The sequence below is a fragment of the Schistocerca americana genome, chromosome 2 (genome assembly GCF_021461395.2).
Source record: "Schistocerca americana isolate TAMUIC-IGC-003095 chromosome 2, iqSchAmer2.1, whole genome shotgun sequence".
NCBI classification, from domain to species: domain Eukaryota; kingdom Metazoa; phylum Arthropoda; class Insecta; order Orthoptera; family Acrididae; genus Schistocerca; species Schistocerca americana.
The window spans coordinates 652,133,558-652,160,131 of NC_060120.1; the positions used below are offsets into that span (position 1 = coordinate 652,133,558).

At 36.5% G+C, this 26,574-nt stretch overlaps 1 protein-coding gene across 1 annotated transcript in view; it reads left to right on the top strand.

Annotated features, from left to right (window-relative positions):
• The window catches only part of LOC124589362 (unconventional myosin-XV), a 931,914-nt gene that overhangs the window by 644,612 nt on the left and 260,728 nt on the right, over nt 1-26,574 (top strand). Inside the window, exons 34-38 of the mRNA XM_047131550.1 lie at nt 4,708-4,794; nt 11,334-11,468; nt 12,212-12,361; nt 20,676-20,924; nt 22,165-22,313. Coding sequence (XP_046987506.1) covers nt 4,708-4,794; nt 11,334-11,468; nt 12,212-12,361; nt 20,676-20,924; nt 22,165-22,313 — 770 coding nt within the window. The remainder of the gene's footprint in view (nt 1-4,707; nt 4,795-11,333; nt 11,469-12,211; nt 12,362-20,675; nt 20,925-22,164; nt 22,314-26,574) is intronic.

Below are 26,574 nucleotides of genomic sequence, written 5' to 3' on the forward strand. Positions count from 1 at the left end.
GGTGTCTTAACTTGCTCCTGTTGTATCACATTAGCACAGAATATGTACAAACAGCAATGAAAAAGTTTTTCATTGCTTAACTTCATCCGAACACAGTCCTTTGTGCACACATAGCTGCCCAATACCTTGACAAGTGAGGGTATTATGAACATGTACCTCTGAACAAATGCAGGCCACACATTGCTGGGAGTTCACAAAAATCATCTTGTCGGTCTTCAGTTGCAGTTGATATGAGAATGTCATACTTGGACTGCAGAGCAATGGAAATCCATTGCACAGGGTTGTGAACCACACTTCTTTTTAAATCACATCAGTGATCATAGGAAAATGTGACACACCTTTCAGAAGTATGTTCATTTAGGTCATACATTTCGTGATTAATATAGGCAGCTGGTCAAAGAATTATAGCACAGGTGACTTGATATTGTTTATACAGGAAGCGTTAATCTTTTAAAGTACCATTTATTAATAATACTGTTGTTCACTTGCAACACTTTATGGCTGGTATTGGTACCAATGGACACTACATTTTCAAGAGTGCTACAGGGTCAGAGTAGCACTACTGTAGTCCAGTGAGCATGATGATGAAATTCAGGTGACATACTATCCTTTGGAGTAGTCAAATACCCATCCAATCAAATACATCAGTGATGTCATCAAATGTTAACTAAGAGCAAACACACACAAAGCTCCTTCATTAACCGTTATTAACCGTCTTGGACGAGAGCTCCAGTCTAATATCTCCCCATAATATGGCGGAGAGGAACTCACATTTACTGTCATAATGTGAGAGATCACTACTCTGAATTCTTATTGTGATCTGTCTGTGCCTTCAGCACTCATCATGTGCATGGGTTAAGAACAATATTTTACAGAAGTTATGTGATTTGTGCCTGAATATTTGATGACAGGTACTGCGAACCATATTCTAAAAACCTGATAAATTCGTATCTTGAATTACAAGTATTAAATCTGTATTAAATGATTTATAAAGGTCTAACTTATCAGTGTATAACTGGCACACTGCCAAAAATGACATCCTTCATTTTAATGACTGCTTCACAGCCTGAGCCATATGGACCCTTCCCACCAACACCAGCTTTTCTGAATTGCGCAGGTGGTAACTTCCCTGCAATACATCCTACATTCTCAGAATCCTTGTGGCCTCAACCTTTGTTAATCATTGTCCTTACCCATCCAGCCCCTTCCCTGTTCCCAGTCCAGCACTACATAGTCTCATTACACCACCAGACCGTGTTTTACTTCTTTCCTTTTCCACTACCCCTCTCCACCTCTCCCCTGCCCTCTGTCTAACCTGCAGCACTTCACCACTGTCTGCCAACCCTACCCTACTATCTCGCCCCCTCGCCCCCCCCCACCCCCCCCCCCCCCTCCCGAGCCTGCTCCTTACCCCCACCCAGTTGCCACTCCCATCATGCAGTGGTGCTGCTGCTCACAGTGTGGCTACAGTTACTTGAGACTGCAGTTGTGTGTGTGAGTTGCATTTGTGTGTGTGTTTTCTATTTTTTACCAAGGCCTTACTGGCTCAAAGATTTATTTGTGACAGTCTTTTTGTTGTGCCTGTATGTGACTCAGCATTTCTGCTATTTGCTGAGTAGCAACATTCCTTTTCATAATATTGTTACATTCCATCCTGGATTTTCCATTGTTTGAAGAAAGAGAGGGACTGGGAGAGAGAGAGGGGGGGGGGGGGGTGCAGTTATCAAAAGCATGTATACATTCTGGAATTTTGTAGAATAATATAGTATTCAATGAACCTGGAGTTGCAGATTTTCGGATATGTGTGGACGCTGATTACCTGTGTAGTCAATACTGAACATTCACCTCTGGGGTTGAAAATGTTGAGAATCAAAAGCATGAATTCAAAGACCATTGTGAATCACATAAATATGTGCCAAATAAGATTGTAATAGATGGTTCAGTAGCCACTCTAAAAAATTACCACAGAGGCAAAGAGAATTTCACCACAGATTTAAACAACGTCAGTAAAAGTAATGAGTGTAAACTTTACAAAGTCTGTTGGAGCAGAGGGAGAGCAATGTAAGAAGTGTTCAGTGTATTATATAGCAGGGTGAAAACATCTAAAAAATGCAAAGAAATTTTGATCTTGCAGTTATCAGTTCAGAGTCAGCTATCAATTGCTGACACCAAAATATAGGATAACAAAGATCAAAATACTGAATTCTATCACTTTACTTAATTGGATAGTTAAAATATCTACTCACCAAGCGGTGACAGAACACACACATAAAAGACTGTTGTGATTGGCAAGCTTTTGGAGCCAGTGGCTCCTTCTTCAGGCAGAAGCATGGAAGGGGAAGGAAGAAGGGCGAGGAAAATGGACTGGAGAGGTCTAGGAAAAGAGGTAGATTTCGGGAAAGTCACCCAGAGCTGCAGGTCAGGGAGACTTACCGTATGGGATAAGAAGGAAAGACTGATTGTTGGGGACTGCATCGGATGAGATTTGAAAACCCAAGAGCTTAAAAGTGGAAGACAGGGTAACATGCAAGACAGAGATTACTACTAAATCATCGTGTGTGAGTTAATAAGAGTGAAAAGCTACGTGCATTGTACATAAGAGAGGTGGGAGGCGAGCGGTGTAAAATATATGGGAAAGAAATGAAAGATGTAGAAAATTAAAATGGAGTGAAGCAAAGAGTAGCTACAGTGAAGAAAAGTTGAGACGGAAGAAATTAATGTAAATTAGGGCCAGGTGGGTGCCGAAAACCAAGGACATGTTGTAGTGCTACTTCCCACCTGCAGAGTTCTGAGAAACTGGTGTTGGGGGAAGAACCCAGATGGCACATATGGTGAAACAGGTGCCGAGGTCACAAATGTTATCTTGTAGAGCAAGTTCTGCAACAGGATATTGTGAGTTGCCAGTATACACCCTCTGCCTATGCCCATTCATCCTAATTGGTAATATGGCGATAGTCATGCCGATGTAGAAGGCTGAACAGTGTTTACATAATAGCTGGTATATGACTTGTTGTTTGGCAGGTGGCTCTCCCTTTGATAGTATATGTTTTGCCAGTAACAGGGCTATTATAGGTGGTGGAAGGTGAGAGCACAGGGCAAGTCTTGCAGCAGGGACAGTCACAGGGGTAGGAGATGTAGGGTAGGAAGATGAGTGCAGAAGGAGCATAGGGTCTGATAAGAATATTTTGGTGATTGGGAGGGCAACAGAAAGCTATTCTAGGTGTGGTGGGCAAAATTTCATACAGGATGGTTCTCATTTCAGGGCATGATTTTAGGAAGTTATGGCCTTGTCAAAGTAGATGATTAATGCATTCCAGACCAGGATAATACTGCATCGCCAATGGTGTGATCTGAAGCTGTTTTGTGGATTGATCAGTAGTATCGGGATTGAATGTGATGGCCCGGGGAATCTGCTTTTTATCTAGGCTTTTGGGGTAATCAGGTGCAGTGAAGGCTGAGGTGAGAATGGTGGTATACTGCTGTAAAGAATCTGCATCCAAACAAATACATTTGCCTCGAATGCCAGGGTTGTATGGGAGGGAACGTTTGGTGTGGAAAGAATGGCGACTGTCAAAATGTAAGTACTGTTGTTTGGTAGTAGGTTTAATGTGGACACAAGTATATAGCTGGCCTTCAGTGAAGGCGAGATCAACGTCAAGGAAAGTGGCATGGGATTTGGGATAGAATTCTATCATTTGGACCTTTCCCTCTGATGAAGATCTTACTGCACTTCCCCCTTTCGATTGTTGCACAACCCTGCTGCAATTTGTTCATTTGTGAGATCCAGAAGGCAGTAGATAATGGTGTTCGACGTGATGCCATGTTCCTTAATGTCTTGAAGACAACTGAAATAGTTTCAAATTGTCAACAGTTGAACAGAATATGAGCTTTTAGAATATCAGAATAGCTTTATTCCTGGATTGAATACTTCCTAATGAATAAACCCAGTATTTTTGTATTGATATCATCATCACAGACAAACATATTGTTTATTAACTTGTGGATATATTTTGGAATAAACTCATTACCAAAAACAAGACTTGTCACAGAATGAAAAGTGAGGTCATGGAAATCGCTCTTAGAATGTTATAACTGTAATTACGAAAGGAGAGAGTGAAAATTCAAAGAAAAGCCAGATATTTTATCATAGGTTCATTTAGTCTGCATATAAGTGTTACAGAGGTATTTATTCAACCCAATAGGCAGATTCATGAAGAAAGGTTTTGTGAAACATGGAAAACTTATTGTTGAAATTCTGGGAACACACATTCTGCAAACAAAGTTGCTCAACATAGTTATTTCTCCCATATATACCTTATACAGTGGTCATGACTGTAAATTCAGAGAAATTTGAGCATATGGGGGTGTAAGCTTAGTTGAGCATCAAGCATGTTACATGCTTTATTGCTCTTGAACCAATGGTTGGAGAAGAGAAAAAAATAAATCAGGGTCTCACGGACAAACTCTGATTTGTTGAATTATTATGTTCTGTTGTATAAACAGCATCTTTGTAGTGATGAAAATAGGCATATGTAATCTCATTTTATAAAAAGTGTTGAAATTTTTGCTTTTATTTTATTTTATTTTTTTAAAATTCTGGTTAGCAGCGCAGCCTTTGATGCATAAGTCAATCCAACCTGAGCAAATGTTACCAGAGCTGGCTTGGTGGTAAGCTGAACATATCCCTCTAACATTGCACCTTTCCAGGCCTCTCATCATCTTGTGTCTGGACTGCACCAATTTCCGGCACCTCCGCCGGTACCTGCTTATGATTCTATAGACAGGAGTTCGAAGGTACTTTCAAGCATTTTGCCCCTACCTAGTTGGCATTATAACGCAATGACCAATCGTTCCTGCTAGATGGTGTTGAAGTGAATCTGCTAGCCTCCAGTATCAAGTATTTGTTAGCACAGTGTTTTGTATTTAGTCATTTTTAAACAAAATCTCATTAACCTAGTTGGAATCCATTGGATGCCTGTATTCACAGCAACCATTGAATACTCAAATTTATAAAAGGATAGTGGTCAATTGTAAAAATCTGTAATTTATTGCACATCTACAATTCAACTATAACATAGTCATCATCAGTGCTAAAATGCAAAAACAGGTAAAATCAGAACAGGTACAAAATGTGTATGTAACGCAGTTATAGGAATCCATATAAGTTAGAACACAGGAATAACATATCCTCACCAGGAGAGTTACACAGGTACCAACAAGTTGGAGCATTAACTTGTGTCAACTGACACTAGCCTTTACATGGCAGAAACAAAAGTGAGGTCATTGGTTGCAACTAACACAGACAACATCAATGAGCATCATCAAGGACCTGTAGTGCCCTCTATTGGAGTATACATGTAAGAACCTCTATTTGAATTTTTGTTAGAGACCATAACCTTAAAATACGGAGTTTCTGTGCTATGCAAATTACAGAGCAAATACATAAATGTATAAAAACAAGCAACAGAATTTACATGTAGGCACATTCATAAAGGACATGTTGTGTCTCCTGTGGGATTATATTGATGAAAAATCTGTAGTAAAATAACACATCATAAAATTGTGCAATAAGAGTCTGTGATTACATTTGAGCGAGGTAATAATCTAAAGAGCTTTATATTACAGAACCAAATATTTAAACAAATATTCATTTACACACTTTCATGTTTGTGTTGTTGACAAATTTTTAAAACTTAAAAAAAGTTTTTGTTGAATAAGAGTGTACAAATAAGAGTATACAAATAATAGTCAAAAAGCTAATGGGTTTTTGATACCTGATAGAGCTCCACCTCTCTGGCAGCATATTATCAAGCCATCTACTAATAGTAAAAGCAGAACCATTAAGCCAAATGTAAAATGGACTTCCATTATCATCATGCCAACTGATGTTAAAACCAGCAAAGTAACTGTCATCTGGAAGACAAGAACAAAACTGAAATAAATACAAACAGTTCACTCATACAATAAATTAACAGTCTGTTGTATAAGGGACAGTCAAGATACTATTTCCTACAAAAAGCTGCCAAAAGTGGGTATTTTTTACTAGCACCTACTCATTAAGCAGTTGGTCGCCAGAAGTTCAATAAAACTTCCCTTCTCGGCTCAATGCAGCAACTTCACATGAGACATCTACTCCCAACTACATGGGTGGAAAAATTTGGGTTTACCTGCTCTATCCATCCTCTTCAGAGCTACATGTTTGCTGAAGCCAACTTTTATTCTACACCTGATCTATCCCGCATAGCTTACATTACAATTAGAGCACTGGATTATATACACACCAGACTCATGAAATACATAATTTTTTTTTCTTGTCAACACCATTAGCCAAAATCAGCCCTAAATTAACTGTTGTCAAAAAAATAAATGTGTTTTATAAAGATAGCTGCAATATCCATGCTAAATGTTCCATAATATGGCAGGGAAGTGTAATTTTTTTATTGTTGTTTTCCAAATTAATGTTCTCACTTCGTACTGTTTTGTTTTTGTCTTCCAAATGATTGTTTCCAGGGTACTTTTTACTGGTTTTAACATCAGTTGATACCATAACAATGTAATTCTGTTTTATATTTGACATAATGGTTCCGTTTTTATGTATTTGTAGATGACTTGATAATACGCTGCCAGAGAGATGGAGCCCTATCGGGTATGGAAAATGTGCTAGCTTTTTGACTATGTTCTGTATTCTCTTATTTGTACACAGAGATGGAGCTCTATCAGTTATGGAGAATGCAGTAGCTTTTTGACAGTTTTTGTATATTGTCATACCATGACAATTTTCTTCTACATTGTTTTATTTTATTTTCTATTTTGTTTTGTTTATTTTTAATTTTAGAAGTTTGTAACATTAGAAATATGAAAGTGTGTAAATGAATATTTGTCCAAATACTTGGCACTTTAACAAAGAGCTCTGGAAATTATTACCACACTCAAATGCAATCCTGAAGAGGGTGCCTCATGACTTGTGATACAATGTTATGTTATCTTATTTTACTGTAAATTTTTTAGATTTTATTCAAAGTAAATCTTTATAGTTTTTGACACATTACTGAAATTTGCTGTATAAAACTTTGTAAATAGATTTAAACCATTAGTCTTATTATAAAATTCAAAATGCTTTTGTCACCATGTAATCCCATAGGGGACACCACGTGTCCTTCATAAATGTATTTGCAAGTCAATTCTGTTGCTTGTTTTTATGCATTCATATATTTGCTGTGTGATTTACATATCACATATACACTGTATTTTAAGGTTATGGTGTTCAATGAAAATTAAAATATAGCTTCTTGGATGTATACTCCAATAGAAGGCACTACAGGTTCTCGATGACACAGTCATGCCCTCTGGACTCTTGGTAAGCAATTGTCGTACTTTTGTTTCTGCCATATAAAGGCTAGTGTCATTTGTCACATTTTAATGTTCTGACATGTTGATACCTGTATGACACTTCTGGTAATGGTATGTTATTATTATGTTCCAATTTATATGGAGTCATATAACTGTGTTACATACACATTTTGTACCTGTTCTGATTCTAACTGTTTTTTGTATTTTAGCATCAATGATGACTATGTTATAATCAAACTCTAGATCTGTAATGAATTATGGATTTTTGTGACTTGACTGCTGTTTTTTAAATTTCAAAATCTCATTAGCTATTCACTACTTTTAATTGTCTTTTAGAATTAACAGCGGTCTCTTCGAAATCATTACATTTTTATTTTGTTGAAAGTGCTTGAGATATTTAATCAAATGTGAAACATTTTATTATTTATGACAAAGGAAAACCTGGGATGAAAATGTAGAAATAATAGGCTTCCACACTTTCAAAAATTAATTCGGAGAGAGAAGAAGGTGCCTAGATCAAAATATTTTTTAACATTTACTTTACATTCTTTGTTAGACACTGAGAATATAGGAGAGCATGTAAAGAAGTTTTTCATATTCTTAAACATTGCAAGGAAGTATTTGATAGTTAAATTAAACTTTTGTCATTGCTTTGCGAGCCCATTACTCCCATCACTAATATATGGTACCTGTTGCACTTATATTTGCATTTTCTTTAATATTTGACTTTCTCAGCTCTTAGTTCAGCAAGAATACAGTGAAATCAGCAACATAATTATAAGGCAAATGCTGACACAAATAGTGTATATTGTTAAAACCAAGAATTGCCACTATACCAAGCAAATAATATCTGAAGAAAATGAATTTTTTTTTTTTTTTTCAAATAATTTGTGTTATTACATCCGATTCCTCAGCACTACATATCACAAGTTGATGAAGTGAATAAATGATAAGTTTTTAAAAGAATTAGAATGATAACAATTGCTGTATACAGTCCAGACCAATTTGTGAAAGTACATGTAAAACAGAAGAAGAAAATAATAGCTTTTGCAGTTGTCCCTTTCCTTACTTGTTGTAAAACATTTTAAAGCAAGCTAAGACATAAAGTTTATCTTTCTTATGGGCTATGATGTCCTGATAATAGTGTGATAAATAGAAACAAACCATTTGTTCACCACAGCAAGGATTGGGAAGGAATTGATTGCAACAGTTATAGCCTGTGGAATCCTTTCATCATGTTCCCGAGGGAAAAAATTTAAAATAACTATGCTTTGCTGATTGCATTTAGATAATTAAACTTAAGTTAGAAGAATGTTAATTTCCTCTCTGTTTGAAGAAAAAGTCATAGACAATATACAGAAATTAAAGTTTATCACATTTCAATATCTGTGTTATACTGCTTAACTATTTACTTGTCAGGGAAGTTATTCAATAATGGGGAACAGACGCCGTTATCTTCAGTAGTAGTGGGGCAGCTGCATACTTGAGAAAAGAGAAGGGAGAGTATATGAGATGTCCGCTGTCATACTATTGTGGCTCAGCATGTTTCAAATTTCATGCATAGTATTAAAGCCATAGCTGCAGCATTAGAACACGTAGAATATCCTAAATAAACAGTTTAATATCAGCTAAATAACTTTGTACAGAATATTAGCTGATATCTTGAATGAGAAAATGGCACATGCAACCGAAATAAGGAACTGTGTAGCATTAGGAATAATCACTGACAAACTGACCAAAAATGTGAGCTTCTGTAATCAGATGAGTTGCTCATTTGACCATAGAGATAGAAACTGACCAATTTTGAAACAGGAGATGGGAACAGTCTAACTGGAAACATTCCCAAAGATATAATATTATTGTAGATTAATCATCAGCCAAACACTCTTGATGTTCCTCTATCATATGTAGTTAACATTTTCAAAGACAGGTTGATTGACCATTGGTCTACTTCCACAGACAGTGATGTAAAGTCATTTCTAGTGGGTTCAGCATATTACTGCATTAATATCCCTTTATAATCCAACTTTTATTTGATGGGTCAGTGACAGCCACTTGTCTAGGTCCATGAAGCTAATTATGTGTCACTCTTGGGGGCGAAAGAGGAAAAGCTTTCCTGTTTGACAGAAGATCTCGTGATCCTATGATACCCGAATTCTTCCAAACCTGGTCAATTACTGGAATGTTTCAGTGTTCAGCACAAGACATATTTATACTGATGAGAATCCATCTGATTATAAAATGATTCAGCTCTCATAAAAACTGATCTACATCTACAACTGCATGGGTGAGTTAATCTCATGTAGTGAATTTAAAAGTCAAAGAGACATTGTACACTGACACCCGCTCAACAAAGCAGACAGGGTGCTGTTGACTGTAGTGGAAGAGATGAATATGACTGGTTGAAATATGAGATTTTCACTGACACTTGTAGACTTGCTTGCAGATAGCATTGCTTGTTGGTGTGCGGTGCAGCTGACAAGACAGATGTATAAACTGGGTGACTTTTTTCTTGTGCCACTTTCAGTAACAAATTACATTCGTTGGACTGGAAGAGCATTCACCATGTACTTACTGTGTGCTGTGCTTAGAACATCAACTTTATTTTATGTGCTGTTTAGTCTATGTTCTAGTGAGTCACACATTTTATTCTCATAGCTTCTTCTGGTCTACTTCTGTATTTGGCTTTGTAACCAGTGGCATATTATTTTACATTGAGGGCAATAAACTGATATGTGGGACATATCACAATATTGGTTGCACTGAGCTTGTTGTAAATGTTCATTAATTTCTGTAACAGGCACTACATGTGAATCTGCAACACTTGCTTGCCTTTCTTTTGTCACTTTGACGCAGTTTATTTTCTTAATATTCTTGGTGTCTGTCTGATGCAAGTGCATGGTAATATGGTGGATAATGTTTGTGATTTCATTGTCTTCTTTATTTAAGTAATGTTAAATTATAACATTGCATTGCATGACTGATTCAGTACGTGGAAAAGATTTTGAAAGTTACTTTTGGAGGTACCAGTAACTTCTGATGTAAGTAGTTCTTCAAAAACAAGATGTGTTATAGCAACATGCAGCTGTGTAGCAAATTCAGTATGACAACCTGTGCCATACAGTTGGTGATCCAAAGAGCAGGAGAAGCCTGTACCGCATCAGAATTTCAGAGCTGACTCGAAAACAAAAATAATTTTTTCACAACATTAAAAAGAATGCAGCTATATGATTTGCAAGGATAATTTAAATTTGCTAGCTATAGCTTTTAATGGGGCCATTTGTTATATCTAAATATTTTAAATTGTGTATGTTTCTTCAAAAAATATTACATAGAAAGTCTTTCATTTTGAGTAAGAAATCAAAAATAATCCATGAAAGAGGACAATAATGAGTCCTTTTTTTTACACTTTTTTAACTTTTTGGTGAGCTACAGTGTTCAGAAAACACTAAAGTAAGGCAGGAGTCTTGAAATTTTAAGATTGAAATGTGCAGCAGTTTGAGTTGCACTACATGTTTTTCTTTTTTCATTCAACAAAATAAAATATTGTAAGAAATATACTCATCTCTGATGAGCATTCATAATTTATCAGAAATGGTGTGGGATCTCTAAATTTCCTTATCCATAACTCACATTGAATAAAAATAGGCACTAATATGCCATACCATTTGATTTTCTGTAGCCCTGCATTTCACTTAGCAATAAAATTTAACTTGTGGTTATAAAACAGAGGACTATAATAACTGCAGTAAACCAGATGTTTTCACAATGAGTTATGTAATTTTATGGAAGTGGAACTGTTGTCAGGAGTGAACCACACTAAAATTCAGCATCCTTAAAAAAATGTATTTTTTTAAATTCAGACTGAATATTGAATCTCGAAGAATCTACTCATCATTTTTTGCATCTTCATTATAAACCTTCAACGCATGGTAATAACTGTACTTATCTCTAAAGGAGCATTTTATACCCCCAAAAATTAGGTATCTTTTCGAGAGCCGGAAAATGGAGAACTCTGGTCAACTGAAAAACGCCAGACTACATCTGTGCTGCAGTATGCTGCGACACCTGCCTCCGCCAATGGGCCTACAAGTAAACAGCCACCAAAACCCCCACAGGTTTGACATACATATGTAGTTTCATTAGACAGTACAAAATTACAAGGTCTTTCTTGATAATGTAGGCAGTGCAGTAGTTGCTAAAGGCAAAGCTTTGTAGATATGAGTATCATATTACAGCTATAGAACTTTTTTTTCCTCCACCACACATTGTAGGATGACGTATGGAGTATAAATGTACATGCAGATTATAACTTCTTTGTTGATGACTTCAAATTCTACATTTAAGACACCCAGAATATCTTCCATTTGTCCTTGTTTCTTTCTTACTCCTCAGTAACTGGGTCTCAGTACTGAAGAATCCCTCAGATTAATATATTACGTACTATAAATTATATTATGAAAAAGACAGTTGCTCACTCACCATATAGTGGAGATGCTGAGTCACAGATAGGCACAACAAAAAGACTGTCAGAAAGTAAAGTCATTGATGTTAAGCCATTTGCAGCGGGTACAACATATTACTGCATTAATTGCCAGTTATAGTCAACTTTTATTTGATGGGTCAGTGACAGCCCCTACTCTTAGGTCTAGCAAGCTAATTATGTGGAAGTGGTGGGAGGAAAAGAGAAAAGTTTTCCAATTGACAGAAGATCTCATGACCCTTTCTGACTGTCTTTTTGTTGAGCCTATCTACGATTCAGCATCTCCACTATATGGTGGGTAGCAGTAATCCTTTTCATAATATTGTTACATTCCATTCTGGATTTTCCATTGTTCAACTGCAGGTTATAATCTTTCAGATTCCTCAGCAGGGTTCTCCTCTCAAAGAAGCTGCATCTTCACCTAGGAAAATGAGCCCCACAAAAAATGCACACTCAGCTTTCACAAATGTATTGTCTGAGCTCAAGAATAGGAAGAGTTCAGTTGAATCTACAACATCATACACTAAGGTAAGCTGTCACAATTAGTTTCTGATATTATTTTACTGAGTGAGTTTTCTGGAAGAAAACTTTTTGTGTTATTGCTATAGAGACAGAACAACATTATTACCTCATAAAAATGAAACATCCAGAGAACTGGAACAATTAGACACTGAAGTAATTTTTTTCCTATACTACCTTTACCCTGAATATGAAGAATAAGGATGAAGATTCACAATGTGTTGTTTTATATTTGTTATATTGCCTTCCATACATCAATTTTATTGCTGAATGGATTCAAACAATTTAATGCCAGAGATTAGAGTGCCTTTTATCATTCTGTCAGTGCTATCACTGGCAGAAAATTCATTACATGTTTAGATCAGATGAGTTTTTCATTCCATGAATCGGTGTGGAGGAGATCCTTGTGAATATTGACAACTGCTTCCACAATGTGCTCATTAAATGAGGAATCCCAAACTACTTCCAGCAGGAGTACTTGTTGCAATCATTATTTATGTTTTGTGTGTATTATTATATGTACATACTTGTATGTTCCATTTCCTTGTAATGATATCATATAAAATTTAAATGTTCACTTGGACAACATACATACTGTATTTTGCTGTGCATGGGTGGATAGTGGAATAAGTAAATAAAAATGGTGAATAAGCAAAACATAGAGTTGGGATATAGGTTAGTCATAAGCAAAGACAAACAGACATTGAATTAAATCTTATATGTTTATTGTATTAAATTGCCTAGAAACATGCGCATACCCAACTTTGCAAATTCTTGACTTCCCTTGAGGTGGTTGTTTACTGTGGGCAGTGTCTTACAACAATAATGACTCTTTTACTCTAGGTAAAATTTTGGTAATTTAGTTACCATTCCAAAACTTGTCTGAAGTAAATCTTTTCATTCTTTAAGGTTAATAAACAAGTTTATATTAAAATTTAACTGTTTTTTTGTCTAGGAAATCCCAGTAATCCTGTTTGTGGACATCATTTCTCTCTAGGCACTTTTTAATATATCAACTATAACTATATTTGCATGCTTGGAGAGTGTCTTTGTTTTGTCAGACAACAAGCTTCAGTTGAATCCAACCCCACTTCACAAGAGACAGTGTGCTGATGTGCACTGCCTATAATATCAGCTCACCGGCTGTTGTAACAGTTATTTATTATGTTTGGGAACACTTCTCCTAGCCAATATCTGCTTGGAGCTGCATTGATTAAGGCTTTGAAATTACATTAAGTATAATATTAAAAACACGCTCTACATGCAAGATCAATGGAAAATAAATAAAAATAAGCCAGAATCTGCCACAAGAGTACTTAGTTCCATGCTAGTTCATCTAAACTGTATACATGGGAATTCTGCTTCAGATCTCCCTGTGATCCTGCAAACCCCATATTTTGAACTTCTTATGCGTGTATGTCATCTTCCAACCTCTTCCTAGTTCTTTCCAGTCGTTTGCTGCTAAAGATACTTACATCAGTTATGTTAATGATTGTCTTTAGCATGAAACAGATACTCATTACAGAAAAAAAACTATCCATTTGTCAAACAGTGAAAAATCCAGAATAGAATGGTGACAGTAACAAAACGACTGCCAGCCTGGCCTTGGCAGCTAGAGACTGTGGTCACATGTGTGAAAGTTGTGTTTGCTTGAATGTGCATTCGTCTAATTCAGAAGAAGGCCTTTTGGCCAAAAGCTTGTATGTTTAGCTGTCTTTTTGTTGTGCCTATCCATTCACTAGCTGTTTATAGGACTCAAGCACTTTGAACTGAGAAAATGCGTAAAACTGTAAAATAGTATATAATGAAGTTTGCACTACCACACATGACTTTACAGAAAGAGGCACTTGCTCACTTGAGCATTATAAAGCTGTACCAAAAGACCGGGCCGTAATACTTTGCACGTCTGGTCAGAAGATCATCTGCATGATTGAGCAATAGTGGGAGGGGGATTAGAAATTCTTGCAAGTGCAAAGCCACGTGCTGGAATTACTTACCCATTTTGTGGAAACAGCATTTTGACTCAAGAACATGGACCTACCATCATTCTAAACATCACCACAATTGGAAATTGTACTTCCACACTCAGTGAATAGTCACTTCCTATATGACACATTAATTTTGTGTAATTAGTGTGAAATAATAACTGTTTGTTATTCAGGTGCTGTTTTGGACACTCAGAACAGTGCTTGAAAAGTGTTAGTACTTAGATAAATGTGGTACTAACTCAGAAATGAACAGTTCCAATGAAACATTCATATACATGATCTGCCTCCAAGGCTGTCCAGTAGAGACTTGTAATTACAATCTTGCCAACATCAAAGCTGGCTCCCCTCCCACTATACACAAGCTCTCTCACGATGAGTCAATTTGACATACCCAATTTTGCAAATGAATGAATGCATACAAAATCTAACAGAGAAAACAAATTTATTAAGTTCTGTCCTCCATTACACCCTTAGTATTTTAATTAAAATTCTTCTTTACCTGAAGTGTTAACAAACTACAGGGAATATTTTACAAAATTCTCAATATATTGTATTGAGATAACACATAGCAGACCAGTACTGGAATTCCCCTTCAATATAGCTGTTCCATGGGTATTTTAGTTCATGGAAGGTCTACCTATGCGAAGATTATTCTAGAACATTCTAGTTCCTCTGTGATTCCCCACACAAATTACCCACCCATCCAACTTCCAGCCTTGCCGCCCTTAGCAACTCACTGCCTCCTAATGTAATCTCTGGGTGTTTGCCTGCCTAATGTCATTTCATGTGCTCTATCCTTAAGTGAATAGCGTAATTTAAGACAGCATTGAGTTAGGAATTACAAGTTGTCAAAATACCATGGTTTTAGGAGAGGTCCCTGAAAGACGTCCTAGAACTGGCACCATGTATAATTCTAATAATATGTTTCTTTATTTTGAAAATACAATCCCTGTAAGTTGAATTTCCTAAGAAAAATAATTTCATAAGTTGTTGAGGTTGTGTCTTTAGTCTACACTGGCAGGATGCAGCTCTCCAAGCTGTTCCGTACTGTGAAAGCCTGTTCATTTCTGCATAACTAATGCAACCTACATCCATTTCAACCTTCTTGCTGCAGTCAAGTCTCATTTCCCTCTACAATTTATACCTTCAACGCTTCCCTTGGTAACTAAATTGACTTTCCTTGATGCCACAATATGTGTCTTGTAAACCAATCCTATAATTTTTTTCTGCCCAATTCGATTCTGTACCTCCTCCTGATAAACTCATCTAATCTTCAGTATTATCCTGCAGCACCACATTTCAAAACCTTCTATTTTCTTCTGGTCTGATCTGTTTGACATTGACATTTTGCTTCCATACAAAGCTGCGTGGAAGTATGAAGAATAAGTTAGTTTCTTCATTTTAAAAAATCACTTGTAATAGAAAGCTACGTGGAAGTATGAAGAATAAGTTAGTTTCTTCATATAAAAAAACCACTTGTAATAGATCCAGCTGACCTAAGATAATTAATTCTAGAGCATGGGTTTACCAATCAAGGTAGTTGTCTGTCTGTAATCCTAAAAACTTAACACTATTTTCTTTTTCTGTTGCTTTGTTCAGAAAGACTATTTTTGTAGATTGAGAAGTTCTATGGAAAGTGTTGAATGGTATGTACTGAATCTTATCAAAATTCAGTGATAATCCACTTTCTGTGAAGTACCTGCAGATGTTTTCAACTATTTCATTAGGTGCCATTACATTAACAGATCTAGTACCGTTTTTATTCTTGCAGTGCATCTTGTGGCAATGCAAGTAGATCAGTCATGTATATCAGAAACAATAGAGTACCAAAAAGTAGGACTCTGTGGCATGCCTTATCTGATTGCTGCAAATTGTCAGTACCTGCTATGATAATAATATGTAACTGACACAGTCTGCATTCTGCCATGCAGATAATAAAAGCTATGAACCTACTGTTGTATTGTTTCATAATTTTTTAGCTACCATCTTCTCAGCAGTTTCTCGAGCCATCTTCTCCTCCTCAGCATAGACAGCAATGCTATACTGTCTCCAAAAATGTCTGTTTTTCTGATGACTTGATGAGGAGTGATAAGCCCTTGTAATAATTGTGTGTTTTCTATGCAAAACTTTAGTGGCTACTCCCTTGTGAAAAGTGCCATTCTTTTGTTGAAAATGTTGCAGACATTTGTGATATTTAATCTAGAAGCAGAATTTGCTATTAAAATTAAGACATCGCTCATTTGTGTTGTGCAAGAAGTGTTTGTGTTCAATAATTGTTGGAAGTTAGATGCATAGAAATTTCTATTGATTCACAGTATTCACAAGAACAATTTTCGAAATAAGTTGAATGGCTATACTATGCATTAAAATATCTCTAATTTTTCAATTTAAATATTGTGGATTGTTGAGGTGCTGTAATGAATTGTTACTACGAATTCAGCCCAAACATCAACAGTAGCAGAAAAGTTATTATGTACTATGATTCTAAAAGCTGGTGCTATGCATGCTTACTTACTTACTCCTTGGCACTACAGCCCGTGTAGGGCCTTGGCTTCTCTGATGATCACAGCCCAATCCTGATGATTTGTTGAAAATGTTGCAGACATTTGTGATATTTAATCTAGAAGCAGAATTTGCTATTAAAATTAAGACATCGCTCATTTGTGTTGTGCAAGAAGTGTTTGTGTTCAATAATTGTTGGAAGTTAGATGCATAGAAATTTCTATTGATTCACAGTATTTACAAGAACAATTTTCAAAATAAGTTGAATGGCTATACTATGCATTAAAATATCTCTAATTTTTCAATTTAAATATTGTGGATTGTTAAGGTGCTGTAATGAATTGTTACTACGAATTCAGCCCAAACATCAACAGTAGCAGAAAAGTTATTATGTACTATGATTCTAAAAGCTGGTGCTATGCATGCTTACTTACTTACTCCTTGGCACTACAGCCCGTGTAGGGCCTTGGCTTCTCTGATGATCACAGCCCAATCCTGATGATTTTCTGCTCGTTTCCTCCATCTCCTGAGTCCAATCTTTCTCAAATCATTTTCAACATCCTCCAGCCATCATTTCTGGGTCTCCCTTTGCTCCTTTTGCCACTTGGATTTCCTGTGTAAACCTTTTTGACAGCTCAATCCTCCAACTTTCACTCTACATGGTCCAGCCGTCTCAAACTGTTACACTTAATTTCAGTCACCAAGTCAGGATTTCTATACAGTTCTTCCAATTCCTTGTTTCTCCTTATCCTCCATTGCCCCGCCTTATATAGGGCTCCAAAAATGTTTCTTAATATTTTCCTCTCCCATCTTCTCAAGAGCTCTTCTTCTGCTACAGTCATTGTCCATGTTTCTGAGCCATACATTACCACCAGTCTTATGACTGTTCGATAGACAGTCACCTTCGATTTTCTGCCCAGACTACATACTGAAGGATCTTGATCAGGGCCCAGTAAGCTCTATTTCCTGCAGCAAACCTAGATTTTATTTCTTCTTTTATTCTGCAATCCTCCATAACCAGCACTCCCACGTATTGGAACCTCTCACATCGCTCATAATTTCCTCCGTTCAACTTAATATATTTCTCTTTAACAACAGGTACGCATGCTACTATATCAAATCTTACACTTTCTTGAGAGGGTGGCACTAGAACAGAACTGTGCCAAACAATAATAAATAATCAATAACATTTATTAATACAGGGTGTACATAAAGTCTGGGAACACTTTCAATTATTTATTGCACAAGAACTAAACATTGTAACAATGTCATACATATTGCATTTTGAAGAGAAACTCTGATAGTGTTTTTTTAGAAAGATTCAATATGCGAACTATGAGTGACCCAGCAGACGTCAATACGGTAATCGAATTTTTGCCATACCCGTCCCAACATGGCATTGTCGACTGTGGCAGTTGCTCATATTCTCTCCTTGAGCTCTCCTACATCATGGGGTAGAGGCGGTACATACATCAGATCTTTAATGTGTCTCCACAGAAAAAGCTGCATGGAGTGAGATCTGGTGATTGGAGAGGCCATTTCATGAAGCAGCTGTCCCCTTCTGTAGCATGCCCAATCCATCGATGCGGCAGCTCTGTGTTCAGGTACCCATGAACTTCATGATGAAAATGGGGTGGAGCCCCATTCTGCTGAAAGATGAACGGAGAGTCCGATTGCATTTGAGGCATCAGCCATTGCTGCAACATGTCCAAGTAGGAGTATCTAGTGACAGTGCTCTCGGTGAAGAAGAATGGCCCGTACAGTTTTCGACGTGACTAGGCACAAAAAACGTTTATCTTTGGGGAATCACACTCAAATTCAATGCATTTGTATGGATGCCTTGTACCTCAGATTCAACAATTATGATGATTCACTTTCCCATTAGTGTGAAAAGTGGTTTCATTGCTAAAAATTAAGCGATCAAGAATGCCATCCCCATCCTCATTCAGTTGTTGCAACTGTGAACAAAACTCAAAATGCTTGTCTTTTGTTGTTGTCATTGACCTTCTGCACTAGCTCCAATTTGAATGGTTTCATAGACAGCATCTGTTGCAGGACTTTCCACACTGTCATTGAAGCCATTTTGAGTTCATGGGATGCACGACACACCAATTTCTTTGGACTCCTTATGAATGTCTCTCGTATGTGCTCCATATTCATTTCCCTCACACTGGGACGTCCGCTTCTCTTTGCCGAGCACAAGCAACTCGTCGTAACAAATTTGTTGTGCCAATGGTAAAGGGCCTTCCTTGTTGGTGGCTTCTTACCATACTTGGCTCTAAACATCCGTTGAACAGCTGTAGCATACTTGTTTTTGTCGAACTCCAACAGACAAAAAGCTTGCTTTGAACCTGAACTCACCATGTTTATAAGTAGTGTTGACTATCGACAAATTACCAAACCACGCTGTGGCAGTATACATGAAAATAGCTTTCAGGGTTTCTCTTCAAGATAACATATGTGTGATATCTGTACAATTTTTTGTTCTTGTGGAATAAATAATTGAAAGTATTCCTGGACTTTGTGTACACCCTGTAGTTTTGATACAATATTGTTCTTAACTTTGGTACATAGCACTAGATGTTGTACAACTAATACAATGAACTCTAAGTAACTTTGATGTCTCTTGGCATTCTGTTATATTATCACTATGACTGAAAGTACTATGCAGACATTTGCAATTAACTGTCACCATTGATCTGTAAATAGTGACTGCTAAGTCAAAACTATAGTCTTCTGAATGGATTTCTGGAAACTTTGATCTGTAGCATAATCGCATGAGATGCTGGCACTATCAAAACCAGGGAAACACTGCAGGAACTGTCAGAGTTTCCGAAGCAAGTCAACTTTTGTGCCTGTTGGCAGAAGGACCTCCATCCTTCCCAGTGCTAGACAGAAGCAAAATAGTCCACTGTTGACAGCACTCTCTGTGACAGCTGACAGCATGTATCAGCAGACAAATACAACACACTGAAGGACGTGGCACAGAAGCAGATTGTAGTCCTGATTGGCAAGTGCCATCTGGAGACGGCTGCTTGGAACTGAGGAAGTCCCAGGCAAGTGGTGTGGTGGTGTGGCCTCCCTCTGTGTTGCTGTGTACCTCTTGCCATGTACACAACACAGACAACTAAAACAACACTGTTTTGCTTCATTTGCTTATTATTCACATGATAAGTTGGCATTTGACAGAAGTAGCATGCACTCATGTTTTGCTGGTTTGTGCCACTTATTTAGTGAGCAAGAACTATAACCAAAAGGAACTTAAAGGTTAACATAAACGAACAAAGATTGTTGCATAATTCATATCCCATGAAAACAATGCATTTTTGTAAAGATGCTATTATTCTCTTGTATCACAAGAAATATAAATCTACTCTTCACAACTCAGAATTACACATAGGATTTTTTTTTCCCAAGGACTGTTAATCAGATAGCAGATAGTATAAATGAAGTATAATTGAAGCATTGGACATATTCACAAATCAGATATGATGTAAACATAAGATGTAGTTACATTTTCCATCAAAAGAGATTAAATATTCAGGAATTGAATGAAAGAACCAGGTTTCCTGATTAATGGAGGCACCATAAATCCATAGAAGAGGGAAATCAATGATGAAAGAACATTTGAAAATCTTTTAAGTTTTGACTTTAAGTTGCTAAAGGATGGCTATGTGTCTATTCCTTACTTCTGTTCCTTGGCTTCTATAAAAATAAAGATTTTGTATTGTATGCTATTTGTCTTTTGCTTATCAATAGTTTCATCACATTCCATTATCTAACATTCTGTTATGGTTAAGATGTGAAAATATATCATATTCTTGGTGTTTTAGGCACCATCACCTGGAATGGCACCACCTCCTCCCCCTCCACCTATGCCACCACCTCCTGACCATTCTGACCCTTCAGAAGCTAGACCATTCTTAGATCCATATGGACGAGCAAAGACTGTTCGCATTGGGAAATGGCGATGGCCTCCTCCTAAAAATGAGACAGAAGATCCCAATGACAGTTTTTTGCAGTTCAAGCTGCGGCAGCATCAACGCAAGAATACACCACAGTCACAGCAGCAATACAGCCAGGTATGTTAGAATTTTATTTGTTAATAAAGTCCACAAAGTTTGTAAACCAGCCGTACAATGCTATGAAGAGTGTTTCTTTATTTACTTAGTAAAGATTTAGAGGAATATTGTAATCATTCCTGAAAAACGTATTTCAAAGGAGAAACATATAAGATACATCTCATATAATCTTGTTATCTTGTAAATACGTCTCACCATTGCTATGATAACCACAGTGAAGCAAACTGACAGAGGTCTATAGCAAGCATTTTTCAAATAAAATAATAAGATAAATCATATGCATAAAATAAGGAAAATCCTGTAAGAACTAATAGTAGATATGATTCCTTTTGTTTTTAGATCTTAATTTCATTTTCTTTTGTATACAACCCAGAAAACAGCAAATCATTTGATTTTGGTGTAAAGTCCAATTCTTCACCCTACTACTGTTATCTGGCGTTGACAGTGTCATTATAAACCGTAAGATAGTGACTGATTTCTTTTCACTTCATATTCTGTGTTATGAGCTAGTAGTACTGATGGGAGCTCTTTATCTCTTTTTATTGTAAAAATTAAGAGGGTAATGATATATAAATTGACTCCATACTCAAATAATATAAAATTGCATATATAAAAATGATTAGAAATATTATATTTTTTAGTGTGGTATACAGATCGTTTCAGAAATACTGATTGAATGGGTTACATATCATTCTCCATTGTTAGGCCAGTTGTAGAATACACAACAATGATGCAATATCCTAATAACAATGCTGCCAAACAAAAACACAAAATAATTATTGCAGATCACATATAAATTATATGCCACACAAATAAAAATATGAAATGCATTGTTAGGTTTTACAGACCATCAAACTATTAAAGACACTCTCATTTTGATTTATTTTGAGTGAAATAGCACAGAATCAACTTCAGCAGTCAGTGTGAACAATAACAGATTAACATGATCAGTTCTGTTTCTTTTTCCCCTCTCATTGCAATACTGTGAAAACATCAGATTTTCTAAAAGCTTCTTTAAATTTATGACGAGATGTGAAAACAGAGTTATAAGTATTATGGTAGTAGTGTAATGCACTCTGGGGCTGGAAGTCATGAGTGACTAAAGGGCATGAAAAACAAAACAGGAAAGTAAAAGAACAATGAAAAGAAGAAAGATTAAAAGAAAGAATAGAGGAACAGCAATGCACATCTGAAGGATGAATGGCATATTTATAAAATATTGCTTCACTTTGAATTTCAGGAATATGGTGATATGACTGAGGGCATTGAATGGGAAGAATTTGAAATACCAGAGAGAGGGGGAAGGGTGACATCTCCTTCTCCAAGGAAGGACAGTCATTCCAGCAAACCACCAGAAATCTCTCCAACTAAAGAGAAATCTTCTGCAAAGTAAGTTTTCAAATCATGTTCTTTCTGTTTTTAAGTTCTCAACAACATTATCTCTGCAAAATTCACAAAAAGTACAAGGAAAGACAATCATTGACAGTATAAACAAAGGATTCAGCATTGAATAAGCTTATAAACAAGTTATGGATAACTCAGCTTCCAAACTTACAGTTCATCTTGGAGCATACGTATAACTACACACTTTCCTAATGCTGCAGAGCAACTGAATGTTTCAGTATACCATTGTTTGCATGCCATTCAGGATTTCCATTGCCATATTAAAGTTTTTTTTTTTTTTTATATATATGATTGTGAAATTACGGTCAAATAAACCTCCATTTCGATTAGACATTGAGATCAGTAGGCACATAAGTAAGACTGAATAAGTTGCTATGCACACACACACACACACACACACACACACACATGCAAATGCATGCATGTATGCGGGTTCATGGCTACATTGTCCCTGTTGACTGCATTGTACTCGTGCTGCAGCTCAACTGTGTGTGTGTTTGTGTGTGCGTGGTACACTTATGCATTTTCTGTGGTAATTATATCTGAAGAAGGACGTTGTCTGAAAACTTACCAACACATCCAGTCTTGTTTATGTGGCTATTGACCACTGAACATGTCACCAATGTTTATTTTACATGTCTAGTTCCATATACCAAGTTGAGGAACAAATCTCCAAGGTCTTGGACCATGTCGGTACATGAAATTAAAACATAGAAGTAATAACTGATAAAATAAAATGTTTATGAACCCAAAAAAAGATAAGCCATAAGTTGATGTAAATGGAATCAGCAATATAACACAGGAATAAGCTTAATTTTTCAAGGAACTCCTCTACAGAATAGAAGGAGTGACCCACGAGGAAACCCTTTAGTTTTAATGTGAAAGTGCATGGATTATTGCTAAGATTTTTGAATTTTTGTGGTAGCTCATTGAAAATAGATGCAGCAGTATATGGCACACCTTTCTGCACAAGAGTCAAGGATGTGGAATCCAAATGCAGATTGGATTTCTGCCTAGTATTAACAGAGTGAAAGCTGCTAATTATTGGGAATAAGCTGATATTTGTTAATAAGAAAGAGTAAAGGATATATATATTGTGAGGCCAGTGTCAGAATACCCAGACTAATGAACAGCAGCCAACAAGAGGTTCGCGAACTTACACCACTTATGCCCAAACTGCCCATTCCTGAGTCAAGAATATGATTTGAGAATGGGAAGAGTTGCCCCAAAATATAGCACCATATGTCTTAAGCGAATGAAAGTAAGCAAAGTAGACTACTTTTCATGGTGAACTATCACTTACTTTAGATACTGTTCAAATAGTAAAAATGGCAGCATTAAATCTTTGAACAGGATTCTGAATGTGGGCTTTCCATGACAGTTTACTGTCTATTTGAACACCTAGAAATCTGAACTGTTCAGTTTCTCTAATCATATGCCCATTCCTTTTCTACAAGCCATTTGAAACAGTGCCAGCATTGCAAGCAATATCGTTTACTATTGAGCTAGTGTCATCAGCAAACAGAAATATTTTAGAATCAGTTGTAATACTAGAGGGCATATCATTTATATAAATAAGAAACAGGAATGGCCCCAACACTGATCCCTGGGGCACCCCTCATTTAACCATGCCCCACTTATACCCCACATCATACCCATTCTCAACACTGTGGGTAAGGACCTTTTGCTGTCTGTTGTTACAGTAAGAGGTGAACCAACTGTGATCTATTCTCTGTATTCCATAATGGTCCAACTTCTGGATCAATACTTTGTGATCAACACAAATGCCTTGGTTAAATTAAAAAAAAAGACGTCTCGCTTTTGAAACCTTTTCTTTAATCTATCCAGTACCTCACAGAGAAAAGAGAATATAGCATTTTCATTTGTTAAACCACTCCTAAAACTAAACTGTTCATTTGATAGCAAATTATGTGAAATAAAATGATGAATTATCTCCTTACATACAAAGCCTTTTCAATAACTTTAGCAAACACTGATGGCATATGAATAGGTCTAAAATTGCCCACATTATCCCTTTCTCCCTTTTTATAAAGAGGGTTTACTAATGAATACTTGAACCAGTTCAGGAAACTGACCATTCTTAAAGGAAAAATTACAAGTATGGCTAAGTATGAGGCTAACATGTACAGCACAGTACTTTAATATTCTGACAGGTACTCCATCAATACATTTACTACCTCCATTATTTTTATTCCACAAAGTACTCTCCATCATTGTATAATTTTCAGTCTGCTTGGTTCAGGGATAAGGTTCTGATAAATAACAAAATATAATTTATAGTGCATAGCCTAATATTTTAATAACCACAGCACATCAAGCAGTTAGTCCATAATTTTTGGATTTTGAAAGTCACTAATTTATAACTTTGTTTACTTAAAAATATAAAAATTGAGGTTATTGTTGAAAATAAAACTGTTTCTCTTTTTTTGCTCCCACCCATACACTTTTCAATGTTTTCTGCATCATTGTCAATTAATTCTGTAATTTCTGAAATCCATATTTGGGTTCATATCAGGCAGTCTGCCTTATTTACCACTACTGTTATTTGCAATGCTCTGCACCAAACAGACAACAAAGCAGCTATTTGTATACAAGATAATAAACGATTAGTTTGAGATAAGCACTACAAATGACAATGAGAACAGGAATAATCTTACAGACAAATTTTGATCTTGGAGACTTAGGCGTAAGTCCTTACATATGAAATGAGGGATGGATTTTAGTAGCAAAGTGAAAGACTAAGTATTTCTGATAACAAACTGTAGAAAATGAATATATGTACCAAGTACAGCAACAGGCCACATCCACAACCAAATATTGACTAGTTGTTGATGAAACAATACCAAAATATGTCTGGATGAAAGTAAAAGAATAAGGGCCACTGTTTTGCTCTAATTGAAGATCTCGCAGTATTTTCTAACAGACCATTTTCACAACTTTTGAGACTGTGGAGCCACTGCTTCTCATTCGTGTAGCTCCTCAGTTGGCATTATGAGGCTGAGTGCATCTCATGCCAGTCCTACCACCAAGGAAAAATCCTTGGCAGTACCAGGAATCAAACCTGGGTTCTTTACATGGCAGCCATCTACAGTGACCATTGAGCTACAGAGATGGCATGATGGTTAGCATTGCTATCTACTGACATGGACATGATGACTTCAAATATTTTGTGGAATGAAAACATGGGGAATGAGGTTTACTAAATGGCATTAGACTGAGTGATTGGCATCAAGTTGGGAACCACATGACACTTACTTATCTTTTCAGTCATTTATTATTTCGAAGTAGGAAAAGAGTGGTAATAGTAGTACCCTTTTCTGTCCACTGGCAACCATTCTACAACCACCTCCATCCGTCTCTCATCCTGATTCCACATCATCTGCAGTAATGATACAATATACCCATTGAAGATATTTTTTTAAATTAAAAGTGACATGTATATTGTCAGTAGGCTCTTTACTGCCACACTCAAAAACCAGTTGATTTTGTAAATATGCAGATGAAAATAGGAAGTGTTACACCATATGGCACCAGTCCAATTTTTTCAAGATTTATATGAGATGTTCATCATGTAACAGGTATAAAAGTATTAAAATTTCATTCCATTTGGAATGGATGTCCATCATCATTGAGCATGAGGTTTGGTTCCCATAGACATGAATACATTTTTGTATTTGTTGTGGCAAGGAAGCAAACAGCTTCCAGGTCTCATCTTAAGGAAATTCTTCCCATGCCTGGAACTCATTTCATATCAGTTCATGAAGACTGCATATTGGATGCTGTTATGAAAATATATATCTTCCCATTAGATTGCAGACATGCTGTATGTGTGACAAATAGGGGACTTATATTCCAGTCAATGATCTGTACATTCCTGTGAAATTATACTATTCTGTTGGAATATGCCATCTACTACCTTGGTCATGAAGTGTGTGACAACATAGTTTACCATTTGTGCCACGTACTAGCGAGCATTAATAATAGCTTCAACCATTACCAAATCAATCCTGTTATCATATCAAGTAGCTCCCTATACCCTGACACCAGAAATTGGGGAGGTTTGCACATTGAAAATCCCTGCTTCTTGTGCCCTTTCACCACATCACCTACAGATATGTTGGTGTCAATCTTATCGGCACAAATACCAGCAGGACTCACCGCAGAACACCACATAATGCTACTCAATGTCCCAGTTAACTCTGGCTCTACACTACACAAGTCTGCA